This window comes from Chinchilla lanigera, unplaced genomic scaffold (assembly GCF_000276665.1).
Source record: "Chinchilla lanigera isolate Chin_1 unplaced genomic scaffold, ChiLan1.0 scaffold00055, whole genome shotgun sequence".
NCBI lineage: Eukaryota > Metazoa > Chordata > Mammalia > Rodentia > Chinchillidae > Chinchilla > Chinchilla lanigera.
The window spans coordinates 5,557,258-5,571,642 of record NW_004955456.1 but is presented as its reverse complement, the minus strand read 5'-3'; the positions used below and the strand labels follow the sequence as shown (position 1 = coordinate 5,571,642).

General features: G+C 56.6%; 1 protein-coding gene across 1 annotated transcript in view; it reads right to left on the bottom strand.

The window, feature by feature from the left end:
* Positions 1-14,385, bottom strand: part of Pkd1l1 (polycystic kidney disease 1 like 1) — a gene marked incomplete at its 5' end in the record, with an annotated part of 85,217 nt that overhangs the window by 10,700 nt on the left and 60,132 nt on the right. The window contains 8 exon segments of the mRNA XM_013520637.1: positions 1,634-1,867; positions 2,917-3,057; positions 4,573-4,713; positions 5,236-5,340; positions 8,703-8,937; positions 9,782-9,918; positions 10,568-10,651; positions 10,947-11,070. Of these exon segments, the coding sequence (XP_013376091.1) occupies positions 1,634-1,867; positions 2,917-3,057; positions 4,573-4,713; positions 5,236-5,340; positions 8,703-8,937; positions 9,782-9,918; positions 10,568-10,651; positions 10,947-11,070 (1,201 nt within the window).

The following is a 14,385-nucleotide window of genomic DNA, read 5'->3' as shown; positions in this document are numbered from 1 at the left end:
AGTGGATGGATGGATGGATGGATAAGTGGATGGGTGGGTGGGTGGATGGGTGAGTGGGTGGATGGATAGGTGGATGGATGGGTGGATAGATGGTGGATGGATGGATAGATGATGAGGAGGTAGTGATAAATACTTAGAGGGGCGGATGGAGAAATAGTTGCTTGGGTGGGTGCACAGACAGTAGATGAGAGAAAGGATGGACATATGGGTGAATGGAGGGATGGATGAACAGACAGAGGGCAGAGAGTAGTAGTCAGGAGCAGCCGGAGAAGCAAAGGACCTGGGGTCCGAGTTGCCGAGGTGTGAGTCTGTGTAGTCCCCGCCAGTTTCATTCTACTAGATGAAACTTTAAAAACTGCAAAACATTTAAGTCCCTTGTGAAGCTCGACTACCAATTCTTCTTGCACATACTGGGCTGTCCATGGATCAGAACTCCCCTAGGAAGCGGGACATGGCCAGAGTTCAAAGGGAGACAGGAAGTGACGGTCAGGGCACTGGTGCAGGGATGAGGCATGCCCAAGGCCTCAGGGTCCAGCTGCGGGAATCTGGGTGCAGAAAGGCTCCCCACTGGGCACTGTCTTGAAACAACAAACAGCTCTAAACCTTGAGTGGGTGCAGGACGGACCCAGCGGCAAGGCTGTGCAGGGCAGGTGCAGCATCCACAATGTGTGTGGAGCTGGGTCGGGCGCAGAGCAGGGGCATCCACACCGGAGTTCTCACCTGAGCTCCTGGAGCGCTCTCCTGAGCACAGCTGCAGGGCCACTGCCTGGGGTGTGACAGCAGCAGCCCGGGGTTGAGGGGTGTGGTGGGGAGTTCCAGGCAGAGCGCCAAGAGCCGGGCCCACAGGGGTCCAGAGACGAGGCGGGATGCTACGGGTTTTACTTTCATTTCAGGTAAACGCATAGTTTCAATGTAAGTATTGCTGCAGAGGGCACCTTCACATTAACAAATTGTTCGCTCACTGAAATCTCACAGTGACTCATTCCATCTGCCTGCTGATTTCTGCAGCAGCTCTGGAGTGCTCTTTCCTGAGGGTCTCTAGTTACGCTGTCCTGGCTGCCTCCATGTCCCAAATTGATTCAAAACATTTTCCTTTCATGGTCATTCTGACTTTGGCAAAGAGCCAGAAGTCACACGACGCCAGGCCTGGTGGATAAGGGAATGAGGACACAGCCTCATGTTTTATGCTGCCTTTCTGCTGGGTGGCGCTCGGCAGCAGCATTCACCCTGTTTTTGATCACATCTGGTAAAGACACTTAGGAAAGTGGACTTGCAAACTGCTCCAGAAAATGGCAGGAAGAGTGGGCTAAGTACATTTGAAGTGAGGAGGGTATTTTGAGGGGGGTTCATGATGATGTGTCCTTTACCATAATTTTTTTTAAAAATTCTAAACATTCACTGCATATTTTGATCACACCTCATAATTCAGCGCAGAGTGAGACCTAGGCAGGCTTCCTGGAGGAGGTAGCACCTGGTGGCCATTGTCTTCCTGGACTATTGTCAATTAAGGGGGACGCCTACCACCCATGTCCAGCCCCCACCCAGGACACCAGGACGGAGAGCTTTTCACCCCGACAGGACAGCACATGGTGCCTTCCTCACCCTGACCCCACAGCCGGGCTTGTGCACCTACCACTCCCAGGCACAGCATGGCCACCACCGTGGCGAGGGCCCCGAGGTGCTCAGCCTTGGCTCCACAGCGGGAGGTGGACAGGGCCGGGAACAAGTACCCTTGGCTTCTCCTGGGAAACCCCAGCGGCAGCAGCCGGGGATCCGGGTGTGCAGAGGTGTGAGGTGGCAGCACCCAGGCTGCACACAGAAGGTGGCGCAGGTGGACGTAGGCGGCCAGCAGCAGGGCCCCCACCAGCTGCAGGAGAGAGAAGAGCTGTGACCCTGGGCTCCCACTGCCCCGTGGGTCGGCAGCCTCTTTGAGGGCCCCTAAGTGGGTAAAAAAGTGGGATGTGGTGTTCTGTGCCCGTAAACCCAGCACCCAGGGAGGCCGAGGCAGGAGGATCTTGATTTCTAGCCCTGTTCTAGGCCTGTTCTAGCTCACATGTGGACGGTGACCCGCCCAGTAGGGGTCTTCAAGCCACAGCCACAGCCATATGCTGCGACCCTGCAGGGCCCTGCTGGCCCCTACTTGTCACCCAAGATGGCCCTGTCCTTCCCCTGAGCTCGTCTGAGTATCATGACTGGCCTTGTCCAGCCTCTGTGGAACTTGGGAGAAAGCAGGCAGGATTTGTGGGTCCTCGTTGCTGCAGATGCAGCGGGGTGGCTCACAGGACCCCTGGGGTCCCAGGGACCCTACTGTCTGCCCAGTTCGAATTCTTCCCCCTCTCTCTGCATTTATTCACATGCTGGCTTCTCCCCCTGACATCAGAGCACGCTTGCACATTGTTAAGCGGTGTGAACGACGACCCGCTTTTCCCTGATTCCACCAGTTAATTCAGTAGCGCTACAGTGAGCTCCGCGTATGGGTAGGAAGCCTTCGGGAGCAGGCCGGGGCTGCGGGAAGCAGCGAGTGGCTGTAGTAACCAAGACCCCAAGAGTTGAGCCCCCAGGCAGCCCTTGTGCCTGCTCTGAGCCCCCGTTCCTCTGGGATACTGAGGTAGCACGCGAGAGGCCACGCAGCCTTCCTGACACCCGGAGGCCATGCTGGAGGCGAGGACCCCACTCCCATGAGCCGTGACAGCAAGGGCTGGGAAATCACACCAAACTGAATAAGCCAGTCATTCCCGGCATGACCGTGGCATACCAGGCAGCACCTGAGCTCAGTGATCTAAAGCCGCACCGCAGTGGATTCGGAGACTGGGACGCGGGACAGTGTCTCGGGAGAGAAGTTTGCTCTTTCCCTGCCCGAGCGACAGGTTGCCACGCTGCTAGACAGGGAATCGATGCAGCCGGGAGAACTCCTACCACTGGAGCGGAGATGCTGGGGGCGGAGTCTCGCACCCACACCCGGGAGCAGCAGGGCATCGCCACACCGAGAAGGCCAGGAAGGGAGACGCATTTCAACGTCCAGAGGAAGAAGAGCAGTCCCCGGAGCCACCGCACCCTCTGCGACAAGAAAACGGAGCAGGTCAGAGTGACAGCCGAGGACAGGGAGACACAGGGACTGTGGGACATCCGAGCACCACGCACAGCGTGTTCCTGGGTTGGACAGCATTTTGTGCACCAGGATTCCCCTGGGGCCACGGGTTCCGATGTTTGCAGAGAGAACAAGTTGGAGCCCGCTGCTTCTGATGAGACACGTGCAACCACGGCAGCTCTCATGGTCTGTGACCACGTGGGTCGCCGGACCTGCTGCCTCATGGCTGCGCAGCTTGTCATACAGGTGACTAGGTGACATTTAGACACAGCTCGGGGAGCATCAACCATGTTGGTGCTGGTGCTCCTCCAAAGCTAGCTGAGCACTGGAGAAGCGCAAGTCAGAATGACTCTCGAATTCCATCTACTGCAGCCGGAAGAGCTGTCATCGGGAACCCAAAACACGCCAGTGCCGGCAAAGGCGTGGGCGAAAGGAACCCTTCTACATGGCTGGCGTCTGATGAGACAACCACGGGGATGCAGTATGAAGGTTCCTAAGAAACTAAACGGAGAAATTCCGTTTGACCCAGCTGTACTTCTCCTGGGTGCATTCCCCAGAGAGTCAGACATCACACGCAGCACACCGTGCATTCCACGTTCATAGCGGCACAACTCAGCCACACTCTGGAAGCCCTAGAAGCCCATCAGTAGAGGAATGCATAAGGAAAACGTGGGATATACACAATGGAATATCACTCAGCCATCCAGAATGAAATCATGTTATGTGTAGGAGAACAGATGGCCCTTGAGACCACAATGTTACACCGAAAGTTAAGTATTACATGGTTCCTCTGATGTGAGAAGCTGAAAGATAAATTAAGAGTAAAATAAAGGAGGTGTTAGAACATGGGGAGTTGGCTTAGGGAAATGGGGAACGGGATCGTGAGGTAGGGGAGGGGAAGCTGCGAAGGGATCAGAAACGACCGAGATATAATTTCCATGGGTGTCGACTCCCCAGAGCGAACGTAACTATCTGTACTGCAGGTGCGTATGATGCTAAAGCAACAGCAGCTGCCGCTCACGGGGGAATCAGAAATCGGCCTAGACTGAGCCAGAGTCGGCCGCGGAAGTGGGAGCCCCCGGAAGTGTATGTGGCAGGTGCAGGGGCTTCGGAGAGGGCACCGGGGACATAGACATGTCAGAAGACCCCTGGCTGAGCGTCACCAGGCACGGTGTTCAGGCCGTGTCCGATGTCCCCTCCGGAAACCCTGCTGCCCGCCCGCCTGCCTCGGGGAGGGCCCTGCCCTGTGTCTGCTCGCATGGGCCCTGGGCACAAGCAAGGGAGCTTGGGGCAGGCCCAGGAGGCTGGACTTCGCCTACCGCGATGTCAGCCTCTCCCCTGCCTCTGCCAGAACGCGTGTGGCCGCCACGTGGGGTCTCAGAGAGATGCTGGTGCCACTCAGGTCCTGGGCATGCCCAGGCTTGGTCCGCTTGGCACAGAACCACCGCCCCGGGAGTCCCAGCCGTGGCGGGTCCCCAGCTCACCTGGCTCTGCAGCGCCATGGGGCGGAGGTCCAGAGACGGCCGGCACGGTCCTTGGCGGACCTGATCAGCGACGTCCCCAGCAAGGCCAGCGAGGAGGCCGTTGGCCACATAGTAGGCGAAGGCCACACCAACCGCAGGCAGCTGGGACACAGAGGAGAGACGGCTGCCCAGGAGGCCCCGGCGGGCACCCAGGGCGACTGCGGAAACATGAGGCTGCTGTGGGGGCCAGAACACCGTGCTGGGAGGGTGCTCGGCCGGGTGGGCAGCACGGTAGCTAGTGGGGTTTTTCCTTCTCAGATAAAGACATTATTTTCCCAGGACAGGGATGGAATCCAGGGCCTCTGCACCGAACTTCATCCCCAGCCTTTGTTGCTTATTTTGAGACAGGGTCTCACTGTGCCACTAGGTTGCCCGGACTGGGCTCCAACTTTCAGTCCTCCTGCCTCAGCCTCCCAGGATGCCGGGCTGACAAGCTACATCACCGTGCCCTGCTGGGTTTTTGGTTTTTTTTGTTTTAATTTTTGGTTGTTTTCCGGTACTGGGAATCGAACTCAGGACCTTGTGCTTGCCAGGCAGGCGCTGTGCGGCTAAGCTAAATCCCCAGCCCCTTGCCCTGCTGTTTTGTATTTTTTTTAAACAAAGGAATTGAGCTCAGGATCCTACCTCTAGCCAGTTTCGTGGTTTTCGCCAGTAGCGGGGGGTGCCCCCCTCAGCCATCTCGGAGAGCTGCAGACTAAGGTGAACCAAGCTGAGGACCAGGAAGGCCAGCTGGCGGGGCACAAACAGGTGGGAGACACAGAATTTCACACAGACTGCTTCCTGAAGGGCTGAGATTCCAGCTGGCCTCCTGCCAGTCTCCTTAGCCGACGCCACATTATGGTTTGTGTCTGGATGTTCCCCCCAAAGCCTCATGCGGTCATAGGGCAGGCTGCTAGAGTTCATGATCAACTCATGGTCCAATGCTGGGATTATGGGTGTGAGTGCCACACCCACCTGAGGGCAGGTAGCCTTCACACAATATAAGGGAGGGAAAAGAGGCTTGCTCCTCCCCCTTTGCTCTTGCTGCTTTTGCTGCTTTCTGCCTCCATGAACTGTTGCCCCTGTGCCATGCCACCCTGCCTTGGGGCCAGCTGATTATAGACTGAAACCTCCACAAGCTGTGAGCTAAATAAACTTTTCCTTCCTTAATTTTGGGCATCAGGTGTTTTGTCTCCACAATGAGAGAATAGTAACCAAGACACCACATAAACCGTTTGTTGCTTGATGAGCTCGCCCTTTCCCGGGGACCTGGTCAGGTCGGTCCTGCTCACCTGTGGTGAACTCTCAGAAGCCCAGCACCGTGCCAGGCCCACAGCATTGAGCATGGACACGAATGTCCACAGCGCGTGGGATCGCAGGTGGTAAACCCGCCAAAGCTCTGGCTCGTGCATTTTGTATTTCCCACACAGTAGTTTCTTGGCCAAGTAAAGCCTTTAAAAGCTGCTGTGGTCAAGATTTCTTCATCTTTTTTTTTAAGTACTGGGTGTTGAACTTGGGGCCTTTACACTGAGCTACATCCCCAGCCCTTTGTTATTTTTTATTTTGAGATATGGCCTTAAGTTTGCCGGGAACAAAAGGAGAAGATACTTTTCAGAATAAGAAGTACAAATGAATAATAAATACATAAAAAATGTTCAACATCACTGGCCATTAGAGAGAGGCAAATTAAAACAGCACTGAGATTCCCTCCTACTCCAGAAAGAATGGCCATCATCCAGAAATCAAATAATAACAAATGCTGGCAAGGCTACAGGGAAAAAAGGAGCCCTTCTGCACTGTTATTGCGAGTGTAAACGTGTACAGCCACTGTGGAAAGGAGGGCGGAGATTCCTCAGAAAACTAAAACTAGCCACTCCCCTTCTAGCTATCTTCCTGAAAGAGTTAAAGACAACATATCACAGTGATCCGTGCACACCCATGTTTACAGCGGCACAACTCATAACAGCCGCGTCTTGGAAGCAGCAACAGAGGAATGCATAAAGAAAATTGTTTACACACAATGGAGTACGACTCTGCCATGAAGAAAGACAAGCTTGAGTCGTTTATGGGAAAGTGCAGGCAGCCTGGGACCATAATATGGAGTAAATTAATTCAGACACACAAGCTTACATACACGTTCCATGGTTTCTCTTACATGGGAAACCCTAAACATAGATGATTAAAAAGCAAAATAAGACTGATAATTCAGAAAACAAGGGGATAGATCTTTTGTAGGGCAGAAGGGGCCCAGGAGACGGAGGCGGAAGAGGGAAGCAGGGGTGTAGACAGGATGAAGATTGCTTTGAGGCGTTCTGGCTCCCCACGAGGCGAGTGATCATTAAGTATGGCAAACATGGACGAATACAGATAAAAACTGGAAAGTAAAAACTAAAAAGAGACGGGGTTTTGGAAGGCCCTGTATAACAGAGCTCTCCGGTGGCTTTCGCCCTGGTGATGCGTCAGCAGCCTGTCTGCGCTCGTCGCACCTGGCTTTCTCCTGAGTGGGTGGGGACTGGGCAGGGAGCTCGGGGTCCCCATGCCTGCTGCCTGCTGCCTGCTGCAGGAGGCCACAGCCCCAGTCCGTGGGTCTCGGTGTGGGTGCTACACAGCAGGGCCAGCCAGTCTGGCAGAACCCGAGGCCAGGGTTGGCAGAGGGGCCCCTCTGTTCCAGAGTTGGACTCTTTATGCAGTGCCAGTTTTGGTCTTTTTGCATGAATTTTGTATTTGAGTACACCACTCCCAGCGTCGGGCATGGTGACTCACACCTGTAATCCCAGAACTCAGGAGGCTGAGGCAGGAGGATTGTTGTGAGTCCAAGACCAGCCTGGGCTACAAAGTGAGTTCAAGGCCAGCATGAACAGCATAGTGAGACCCTGTCTCAAAAAGACAAAAACAAACAAACAACAAAAAAACCCCCCAAAACCCACCACTCTCCTCGACTCCCAATTCCCTTCCCGGGGCTGCAGCTTGGAGCGACATTGGCCTTCACCATGTACGCAAGCAGCCCCCTCTGCACCCCTAGGGAAAGTGAATGTGACCTTGAGGGTGACGTTAGTGCAACCTTGAGCAACCAGGTTCTTCCCGGCGGAGGTGCTCAGAGAGGCTCGAGCCCGGCAGGGCCCGGGGGAAGCGAGGTGACTTCTGGGGCTTCTGAGGCTCGAGCAGGTGCACAAGCCGCCCTGTCACCACACAAGCGCCTGGGCTGAGACAAAGGCCACGGCCCTGTATCACTGTCTGAGGACCAGAGAAGGCGCCGGAAAAGAAGGGACGAAGTAGCTGAGGGTACGCAGGCGGCCCTGGCCCTGCGGGATTGGGGTCCTGGCGCGGAGACACACTGAGCCTGCACGGTCCCCTCGTCCACAGCCACAAGGGGTCACACAAGGACACAGAAGCGCTGGCCGTGGGCCCCAGGGGTGGGTTCTCACCTGAACCCGACCTTCCGGGACCCCGACCTTGGACCTTCAGCCTCCAGGGCAGTGTCACGTAAACCCCATTCTTGAAGCCACCAGCCTGTGTACCGCCGCTGACCCCACCCACGGTAAAGCTGACTGACAAAGGAGGAGCAGTGAGAGATCACAACAAGCCTGGCGTGGGGGTGCACGCCCAACCCCAGCACTGGGGGGGCTGGGGCCAAGGACCCTGGGTCTGAGCCCAGCCTGGGCAACTTAGCAACTCAGCAAGTCCCCGTCTCAAGATTTTAAAAAATTTAAAAATAAAAAAGGGCCGGCGCTGTAGCTCAGAGCAAAGGCCCTGGATTCGATCCCCAGTACTGAAAAAAAAACTAATTACAACAATAACCAGTAATAAACTAGAAAAATTACAAACGGGTGCTATAATAAAGTTACTTGAAACCGTGCAAATTGTTTGTTTCCAGAATTTCCCATGCGATATTTGTGGACCACAGTCAACTGCAGGGAACCCACCTAAGGGGCTGTGGCTGCATTTTAGGACGGCAGCCAAAGCCCGCGAAGACCCAGGGGCGTCTGATACCACCCAGCCCTCCCACTGCACACAGCCTGGGCGACAGCACTCCCGGGCCACAACTGGCCTCCCCCTGGGTGTCTACGTCTTTGTTGGGTGCCGCGGGCCAAGTGAGGGGCCACGTCACTCACCTCAGGGAGCGCACGGTGGTACCAGGAGGCGGAGCCACCGCCGAAGACCCTGAAGGACTCCACCCAGGCTGAGGGCAGTGGCTGCCCGTTGGGTGGGGCGTCCACACTCAGGGTCACGCTGGCGAAGAGCTGGGTGGCTGGGTTGTAGAGGGCGAGGTGCACAGACACGGCCCCGGCGCTGCCGTCCATCCAGCCGCTGGCGGTCAGAGCGGTCAGCACTGCGCTGGCCTCACACCTGTGGGCAGCCCAGACTCAGGGGGCCAGGAGAGGCTGTGGGGTCCCTGGCACGCCCCGCAAGGCCCAGAGAACACCGATGTGCGCCTCGGCTGGCCCAGGCACCCTCTGCCTCTGGGGACCCGCCAGGGCCCCGTCCTTCCTTCCTTGCTCCACTGTCCCCCATGGCAATGGAGGACCCAGCGCGCAGACTGAGGCCAGGACAGCTTCCCGGCCTTGCAGGGCGCAGAGGAGACCGTCCGGCCCGCCCCGCCTCGGGGATGCTCGCCTTCCTCTTAGCGCAGTGGAGCCTGCTGGTTGATAGAAACTGCTCATCCTAACCCGTATTTCACACCCAGTTGTGTCCTTGTTTCTATTTTCTGTGTCCCCAGAGTCTGCACGACCGAGACTGCTCGGATGCCGCTGCTGTGAGCAGAGACCCTGCTGGGGGAGTTACACCCCCGCCTCAGTGAGAGTGTCCACCGGACACGACAGGACAGGACAGGACAAGGCAGGACGCCTGACCCGGGCCTGGGGACCATGTGGGCCACGTTTCCCACACTCTGCAACCCCCACCCCAGAGCTGGGGATGACACAGCGGTCACACAGACGCCCGCGGGCCGAAGCAGCGCAGGACAAGCGTCGCTGCCCCTTGGCGGTGTCAGCGGTTCCGCAGCCGAGGGCCCTGCTCTTCCTGCCCTAACGTGCAGCGCACTTCTGTCACTTCACAGTACCCACGTGTCCTGCCCGGCCTGGCTGTGACTGCTCCCCTCCTGGGCCCGCCGGGAGCTGTGCCCGCGGCACATGCCACCTCCCTAGTGCCTGGCCTGGCCCAGGTGGGCAAGCGCTGCCCCAGCCACACAGACCTGGTTTGGCCCGGGCTGGGCCCGCGGGCGTCCCTCCTCACCCCGCAGCCCCCGGGGCCGCCTCGGGTCACGTTCTGGTCCTCAGAGCTCCATAGAGGAAGGGCGTCTTCCAGGAGCGCTGGAAAGAGCCAGGGCAGCTGTGGAACAAATCCTGAATCAGAAGACACCGCGCTGCCACCCCAAGGCCCAAGCCGCCAAGCGAGCGCCGTGCCCTGCGCCCTCCCACGGCTGCTCTGCCTGTGGCACGGCTTCTGGGCTCTGGAGCAGGAAGGGTCCGCGCTCCACCTGTGGGAGGCCAGCACTGACCGCCCTGCAGCCCCAGTCCTGCAACACTCGAACAGGCCCACCTGGGGCGCCCGGCCGGCCAGAGGAGGAGCCAGGATGTCCCACCTCCCGCTCTGCCCTGGGTCCCAGGTCTCTAGAGGCCAGTCGGTGAATGAGGCAGAGCCCCAGAGAGGGGGAGGGCCAGGCCTAGGAAAGGCGCCTGCAATGGGGGAGAAAGAAAGAAGCCCAGCACCCCACCCTCTCCGAGGCACCCCTGTGCCCCGGGAAGGTAAAGTGACCTGCGAGTTTCCTGCCCCAGTGTCTTCCATGTATTCCTATTCCTATATTCCTTATTTCAAAAGAAAGAACAGGGCCCGGCATGGTGGTACATGTCTGTGACCCCAGCACTCAGGAGGCTGAGGCAGGACTGCTGTGTGTTCAGAACCAGCCTGGGCTCCATAGTGAGTTCAAGGCCCGCGCGAACTGCATGGTGAAACCCTGTCTCCAAAAGCGACAGTGTACCTTTGGCAAACTGCTGGTGGAGGCTTTCGGCCGCTTGATCACTGCAGCGCCTAGTAGGTAGCACTTCCCTTCCAGAGCTCCGGGCTGTGAGAAGAGAGCGGGCGGTGCTGCGGATGTCACACCCCCTGTGGCGTGTGGGCAGCCTCAGTGACCGTGCCCACTGAACCCAAGGCCAGAGTGGATTCCAAGGGCGCAACCGGCTCCCTTGGACACAGCCCGCCCCGAGGGCCCGCGTTCCTGGGAATCTCCCCAGGCTGCCATCCCGGGACAAAGAGGAGAAACACTGGTTCGGCGTGCAAGGGATGCAGAGGAGGTTTTGTTTTTTTAAGCTGGGGGTGGAGGAGAAGCCAAATAGGAGCAGGGAACGGGGTTCACCCACCTGAGCCCCCAGCGCTCCAGCCTCACAGGGGCCCCCTGCACATAGCCCTTCCAGCAGGGAGCTCAGCGTCCGCGTGCTCCGGTCCCCGGCACGGCCCAGGCCACCCGGCAAGTACCTGGCGTTGCTTCGTCCAAGAGAAAACCAAAAGCTGTTTGCTCTACCCCAAAACAACAGCAAGAGACAACAAAGGACTCGCTCCTTCCGGTTCGTCTTGTTCAAACCTCAGGAACTTTGGAAGGGTGAAACCAAACGCATCTGCAGGGGGAGGCACACCCGGAGCTCACTCTGCGCCTCATTGGCAAGAGAGCAAGGAGAGGAGTGGGAAAAGCACCTGATCGTGTGCTCGCTCATTCAATCAACAAACATCACTGGGCAACAAAGGAGGCACCAGACACAGGGAAACAGAATCCAGTCTTCAGCCTGGGGTGGGGAAGCAAATACCAAATGCCCTACACTAGAGATCCTGACTACAAGGCTCGGCTTAGGGGCTGTCCGCAGCTCTGACACACAGGCCTGGATGCAAAGTAGGTGCTGCGCGTTGCATCTAGATGTCTCCCAAAGCCCCCTGGGCTTGCAGGCAGGGGTGAGGGGAGGGGAGCGGGTCAGCGGGTAGAGGAGTCCGCTGAGGAATCAGCTGGCCTGGTGGGAGGAGGTGGGCCTGAGGGCGGGAGGGAGGGGTCCTCTTCCTCCCTGGCTCCTCCCTTCTTCCCCACACTTCCTGTGCACCATGACATGAGCAGCTCTCCTCTGCCAGGCCCCTCTGCTGTGCCCTTCCTGCCCGGAGCCAGCTGTCCACGGACTCAGAACGTGCGCCGGAAGAAACCTCTCCTTCTCTAAGTGTGGGCGCTGGGCATCGTGACTCAGTCAGAGAGAGCGACCGAGACAGCTGTCCTGCAGAGGCTGGAGTGCCCAAGCCGCCTCGGCCCAGCCTGACCTACGGCACGCATCTCCCCAACTCTGAGTGCAGGGCACACAGGGGATACAACACGGGCCAGTGGCAGAGCGTGCCCAGTGAAACCGGCAGGCACACCCTGGACGTCAGAGCTACTGTCCCCACGCAGGGCCAGGACACTAGCTGCTCCCCAGCACAGGCGAGGACGTGCTCTCAGGCCAGGCCGGGGGCAGCTTTACACTGGTATGAGGGCAGCTTTTTGAGATAACTTAGAGAAAGTGTTTAAGGCCTTTATAGACAGCCCGGCAAGGTGGTGCACGCCGGCACTCTGAGAGGCTGAGGCAGGAAGATCACAAATTTTAGCTCAGCCTGGGGAAATTTAGCAAGATATTGTCCCCAAATAAAAAATTTAAAAGGGCCGGGCATGCAGCTCAGTGTGAAGGCCCAGGGTTCCATCCCCAGCACCAAAAAACAACAACAACATCTTTATAGGCATGCCAAAACTTGGACAATGTAAAGGAAAAAGAACTCAAGGACAAGGAAAGGTCATGACATACAGGATAATAGATGCAGATGCCTCAGCCAACAATTTATATGTATTATAAATGTATTCAAAAAATGTCCACAGCGCCTGGGAAGGAATAAAAGTCTAGTGAGCTGATTTATCTGACTGACTTGACTTCCTTTTCCTGTAGAGAGCTTTTCTCCCGTGCATTCAAGAATTTGCTTTTTATGGGTTCTGTATTTTTAGCACCTCATCTATGCAGGCTGCTGCTGGATGCTGGCAGTCTGCGAATCCCAGTGGGGCAGCGCGGGAGACGCAGGGGGAGGTGGGGACCCGCCCAGCATCCGGAGGCTGGGATGAGGAAGCCGAGAGACACCAGGAGGAGGAGGGGACGGATGGGAGTACCGAGCAAGCAGCTCTGTGGGGGGGTGTTGGGCCACAGAGAGGCGATGGAAGAGAGGGAAGGAAAGGAGACCTTCGCTTCTAATGGGAAGAAGCAGTTACCTGCTGTCTGGAGCAAGATGATCTGACAGAAAAATTGATTTTACACGTATGGCTTAATGTGCTCCATAGCATGTACTTTAAAAATAGAGCATATAGTCATCCAGGTGTGGTGGCACACGCCTGTAATCCCAGCACTCGGGAGGCTGAGGCAGGAGGATCGTTGCAAGTTTGAGACCAGCCTGGGCTACAAAGTGAGCTCAAGGCCAGCCTGAACTGCACAGCGAGACCCTGTCTCAAAAAGACCAAAAAAAGAAAAAAAAAAGCCAAAAAAGTTCAGCATGCATTTTTAGCCACACTGAGGTACACAATCAATGGTGTGTGTGCGCGTACAGCATGTGTGTATGCATGTGTGTGCATGTGTGTGCATCAGTGTGTACATGCGTGTATGGTGCTAGGGATGGAACCCAGGGCCCGGTGCACACCAGGCTGGTGCTCTACCACTGAGCCACACTCCCAGCCCACATTCGCACAGCTTCTGGAGAAATGTTTGGCGAATGCCCTTAAAGAAACAAGTCAGGAAGGACCCGGTGTGACCCAGGTCCCACGCCCAGAGGGAGCGCGGCACCTACTCTCTCCTGCTACCCTGGAATTCGGGTAGTGGAGCAGGCGCCCCAGGAGTGTTCCTCTTTTCCTCGCCTGTGCTAATTACAGCAATTATAGAGGACAGGCCCCCAAGGCTCGCTAAGCCACGCGAGATAAGAATCAGCACTTCTCTTCCATGTACGCTGCTCAGGCAGAGCCACTTTCATGTAGTGGACTTCATTTGATAGTTTATTTTGGTTTTGCTTTACTTGGAATTTCAAGGAGATTTTAACCGAGTTCAGAAACACTTCAAGCACAACTCGAACACGACAGACACCAGTGACACGGTAACCTTTGGTGAAGACGCAGAAATCCAGTAGCCCAACTCTCTGCTCTGCGACAGATTCTGCAGCCCAGAGCCGAAGATCGGCCACTGCCTGGGAGCCCGGTCCCCAAGCTCCTTTAAACCCGTTTCCTCTGCAGGGCAGGCTCAGCGACAAGCCACAGCCCCTCAGGAACTGCCAAGAGTCCGCTTTAAACACCCGTTAGGAGCCAGGACACATGAACACATCTCTAGCCAGGCACGGGGCGCACGTCTATAATCCCAGCACTCTGGAACACAAATTTGAGCTTAGCCTGGGCAACTTAGCAACTTAGTGATATTCTGCTTCAAACTTTTAGAAAGGGCTGCAGAAAGATGCAGCTCAGTGCAAAGGCTCTGGGTTCAATCCCCAGTACCACAAAACAAAGCAAACCACATCCTGAGCCGGTGGTTACAGCACCCAGAGGTGGTGCTGATTTGCGTCCTTGTGGGAAGGAAACACAAGGTTTCTGCCAACCCACAGTGGCCTGTGAGTGGTTCCTCTAAGCCCGTCTAAGGATCTTGGGCACGGGAGATCTCACAAACATTATCTCAGCCGCCACATTTCTGATGTGAATATCAAGAGGCATTGATTCCTAGGAGAAACTTGTCACATAGTGGTGACTGAAATGTGAGATGTCATCATCACCACCAT